This window comes from Centroberyx gerrardi, chromosome 8, assembly GCF_048128805.1.
Source record: "Centroberyx gerrardi isolate f3 chromosome 8, fCenGer3.hap1.cur.20231027, whole genome shotgun sequence".
Classification (NCBI taxonomy): domain Eukaryota; kingdom Metazoa; phylum Chordata; class Actinopteri; order Beryciformes; family Berycidae; genus Centroberyx; species Centroberyx gerrardi.
Window position 1 is genome coordinate 33,060,040 of NC_136004.1, and position 5,000 is coordinate 33,065,039.

The 5,000-nt window shown below is 43.2% G+C and overlaps 1 protein-coding gene across 1 annotated transcript in view; it reads left to right on the plus strand.

The window, feature by feature from the left end:
- The window catches only part of adam9a (ADAM metallopeptidase domain 9a), a 50,904-nt gene that overhangs the window by 34,035 nt on the left and 11,869 nt on the right, over nt 1–5,000 (plus strand). Inside the window, exons 8-13 of the mRNA XM_071899108.2 lie at nt 1,632–1,703; nt 2,375–2,544; nt 3,261–3,342; nt 3,717–3,850; nt 4,069–4,240; nt 4,342–4,434. Coding sequence (XP_071755209.2) covers nt 1,632–1,703; nt 2,375–2,544; nt 3,261–3,342; nt 3,717–3,850; nt 4,069–4,240; nt 4,342–4,434 — 723 coding nt within the window. The remainder of the gene's footprint in view (nt 1–1,631; nt 1,704–2,374; nt 2,545–3,260; nt 3,343–3,716; nt 3,851–4,068; nt 4,241–4,341; nt 4,435–5,000) is intronic.

Consider the following 5,000-nt stretch of genomic DNA (forward strand, 5'->3'; position numbering starts at 1 on the left):
GATTAAAGCTCAGCTGCTGTAGTTGCAGCTGGAGTGTGAGTCACCCAGCTGTGAGGAAACACAACTGAATTGATCATTTGCAAAATAATGATTGACAGCAGTCCGTGCTCAGCGTCCGTCTTCTTCCTCCGACCCGTTGCTCCGGCAGTTCCCGCGGAGCCTCCGACCGCACTGACAGTTTGTCTTCTGTTGGAGCGCTTTCTCTCTCACAGGACAGGACACGGTGAAAATGTGTTTCTGGGAAACCACTGAGTCAGACTGTAGCAGCTATGGTAGCATCCATCTTCAAAGTTTGTCAGACATAGCAACAGTAACTAAGGGGGGCGGGACTTAACAGAAATGTTGCAAACAGTCAGTTGGAATGACAGGAAACAGAATAAAATTCTGTTAAATTCCAGTAAATTCCACTTCTGAGAGAGTTTGTCTCGCCTCTAAACATTATGAATCAAACATTATGAATCAGACATTATGAATCAAACATTATGAATCAAATAAAAGACAGTTCAACAAATCAAACACATTCAGTCAGAATGTGGATTACCATCACATGTTCTGCATCAAACACCAGCTGAAAGGCTCCTTTAACATGTTATGATATTCAGTATTGATCATATAAAACACAATGTGGAATCTCAGATATGTGGGAAGAAAAAAACCACAAAAAAAAACATGGAATTTCACAGAATTGCATCGAATTCAATTCAACTTCCTGAAATTCTGATTCAGTTCACATTCTGTTTCCTGTTGGGAAACAGAATGCAGTTCCTCAGTTGACCTGGAGGCTCTAAACCTGCTGTATATATTATCTCTTTATTATGTATCTGAAGACCGAAACTATACATAACACTATCAACTATATCTCTATCTATAGACCAGAACCATATATACAGCACAGTGTTACCAGCTGTACATACTGTACATGTATAATAATAAGAATAATAATAATAATAATAATAATGATAATGTAATAATAATAATATATAATAATAATAATAATAATAATACTGTACACCGCTCTGGAAAACAAAGAGACCACGTTCAAATGTTCAGTTTCAGTTTCTGGGTGTTTTTTTATATTCTTTTATAAACTGTTCATCTGATTGTAATTTCAAACAAAACTTTTCTCATGCAGAACATTTATTTGCAGTAAATTACAACTGGTCAAAATACCAAAAATACACGACCTCATTATACAGTGAATAAAGCAAACTGAACAAGTTTATACACATAATCTATATGGAGCAGAACCATATATATAACCCAGTGATATCAGATATATATACTGTATATATTGTGTATATATATATACTGTATATAGTGTATCTGAAGAGCAGGATCAGTTCCTCTCCAGCAGCAGCAGTGATGTCATCAGACTGAGCTGGAGTCACATGACCAGTCAGAAGCTTCCAGCTGACAGACAGAGACACCTAGTGGTCAAACTGTTCCTTTCCACAGAGTTAAAGCTCTGTGGTCCGCTCTGATGTCATTCCTTCATCACTGATAAGATGGCAGAACATGTTTTATTGTGTTGTGACCTGGATGAAGCTGTCGTTCGGTTCAGTTCAGAGATTTAACTGTAGAACTGTCACCTCAGCTACAGTCCAGTCATCAGTTTGTTTGTTTCTCTCCAGTTTATTTACATGAACAAGAACGAGACGGCAGTGAGAGAGGAGATGGTTCACCTGGCCAACTACATAGACAGTGTGAGTACACACACACACACACACACACACACACACACAGTCACAGTTTGACTTGCTTGAGACTCGACTTGACTCTGACTTGTACTTTGATGACTTGAAAAGGTTTCTAAAGTCTTGACTTGAGATCTTGTGTTTGTGTAAATGACTTAGATTGAAAGTGATGAGATTTGTTCCAGCGGACGACTGAATTTAAATTCTGTTTTCTGAATTTGTATGGAATGATTGAATTTATTGAAGTTGAAACTGATTATAGAAATCAAACTCATGATGCTCTTACCAAGTTTTTATCCTATTAAAACCATATTGCATTGAAAAGTCCTAGATATTTAGTTTTCTTTAAGATATTAAATTGATACTGGACTCTTGATTTGTTCTGACTTGACTTGCTGTTCTACATTTAGACTTGAGACTTGACATTAATGACATGGACTTGACTTGGACTTGACTTGGTAATCTACATTTAGACCTGAGACCGACTTGGGACTCGAGTGAAGGTGACTTGGTCACACCTCTGACACACACACAGTAGTAGTATAAAGATACTCGAGACTTGAGGTTTACTGGATATTTACTGTGATTTTAGAACAGAGTTACTAGGCCTTAAACATTTCAAATCTATTTGTCAATCAATCAATCCATCAATCAATCAATCAATCACCCCCCCCCCTCAGATGTACGTAGAGCTGAATGTGCGGGTGGTCCTGGTCGGCCTGGAGATCTGGTCCCAGCAGAACCTGATCAGCACAGAGGGAGCAGCAGGAGAAGTGCTGAGTCGCTTCACCCAGTGGAGAGAGAGAGAGCTGGTGCCCCGCCGCCGCCATGACTCAGCACAGCTCATCCTGTCAGAGCACACACACACACACACACACACACACACACTCACACACACACACACACACACACACACACTCACACACACACACTCACACACACTCACACACTCTCACACACACTCACACACTCACACACACACTCACACACTCACACACACTCACACACTCACACACACACTCACACACTCACACACACACACACACTCACACACACACCCTCACACACACACACACACACACACACACACACACTCACACACGCACACACACACTCACACACACACTCACACACTCACACACACTCACACACACAGAATACACACGCATAGAACACATACACACACACACAGTCTTAGAATACACATACACACATGCACTTGAAATACACACACATGCATAGACTGTAACACACCTGGAACACACACATACACACACACACACACAGACACATTTACTAAAACACACATGGAATATAACCACAGTTACACAAACACACACAGATGATGATGGTGATGATGATGTGATGATGATGATGGTGATGAAGGTGATGATGATGATGATGATGGTGATGATGGTGATGATGGTGATGATGATGTGATGATGATGATGGTGATGAAGGTGATGATGGTGATGATGATGGTGATGATGATGATGGTGATGAAGGTGATGATGGTGATGAAGGTGATGATGGTGATGAAGGTGATGAAGGTGACTGTCTCCACAGGAAGAAGAGTTTTGGCGGGACGGCAGGAATGGCCTTCGTCTCCACCGTCTGCTCCAGGAGCCACGGGGGCGGGATCAACGCGGTACGCTGCTTCCTGCTCTCTTTCTATTGGCTCACACACCTGTCCGTCTCTTTACTGTCCGTCAACCTCTAACGCTGCGTTCACTGCATCTGGAAAAGTCTGTAGATTTGAGTTTCCTACTAGAAAATACTGTTCAGCTCAGCTTTCAGACAGTAAATACTACAGAAAATAAAACTCTCTCTCTGTGTCTCTCTCTGTCTCTATCTCTCTCTTTCTCTCTCTCTCTCTCTCTCTCTCTCTCTCTCTATCTCTCTCTTTCTCCCTCTCTCTCTCTCTCTCTTTCTCTCTCTCTCTCTCTGTCCCTGTCTCTCTCTCGCTCTCTCTGTCTCTCTCTCTGTCTCTCTCTCTCTCTCTCTCACTCTCGCTCTCTCCAGTTCACCAATAACAACGTCCCGTCCTTCTCCTCCATCGTGGCTCATGAACTCGGTCACAACCTGGGGATGAACCACGATGACGGCCGCTCCTGCAACTGCCCCGTCCTAGCATGCATCATGAACTCTGGAGCCACGTGGGTCACACACACACACACAACACACACACACACACACATGCTGAGACACACACACACACACACACATATGCATACATCAGACTACAGGCTACAGTCTAACTTCCTCTTCCTCATCCTCCTCCTCATGTTCCCGTACCTCCTACTTTTTCTCCTCCTCCTCTTCCTCCTCCCCTCCTCCCCCCCCCCCCCCCCCCCCCCCCACCCCCCCCCCCCAGTGGCTCCAGGAACTTCAGCAGCTGCAGTGCTGATGACTTTGAGAAGATGATCCTGTCGACGGGAGGCAGCTGCCTGCTGAACGTCCCGCGGCCTGACGAGGCGTACAGCGCCCCCTACTGCGGGAACAGACTGCTGGACATGGGGGAGGAGTGTGACTGCGGCTCCGAGAAGGTAGGAGGGGGAGGAGGGAGGGGGAGGGAGGGGGGTGGAGGTCAGGCAAATAACCAGACACCTTACCACCTGTGTGTGTGTGTGTGTGTGTGTGTGTGTAGGAGTGTGAGCAGGACCCATGCTGTGAGTACAAGACCTGCAAACTGAAGGCTGGAGCTCAGTGTGCCTACGGAGTCTGCTGCCGCAACTGTCAGGTAAACACAACTAACCTAACCTAACCTAACCTTAACTAACACTAACCTAACTTTAACTAGCCCTTAACTAACCTCAACTAACATTAACCTAACCTTAACTAACAGTAACCTAACCTTAACTAACCATAAACTAACCTTAACTAGCTCTACCGATAACTTACCTAACCTAACCTTAACTAACCCTTAATTAACCGTAACTAACACTAACCTAACCTTAATTAACCCTAACTTAACCTTATCTAACACTAACCTAACCCTAACTAGCCTTAACCTTAACTAACCCTAAACTAACCTTAACTAACACTAACCTAACCTTAACTAACCCTAAACTAATCATAACTAGCTCTACCGATAACTTACCTAACCTAACCTTAACTAACCATAAACTAACCTTATCTAACACCAACCTAACCTTAACTAACCCTAAACTAACCTTAACTAGCTCTACCGATAACTTACCTAACCTAACCTTAACTAACCCTTAATTAACCGTAACTAACACTAACCTAACCTTAATTAACCCTAACTTAACCTTATCTAACACTAACCTAACCCTAACTAGCCTT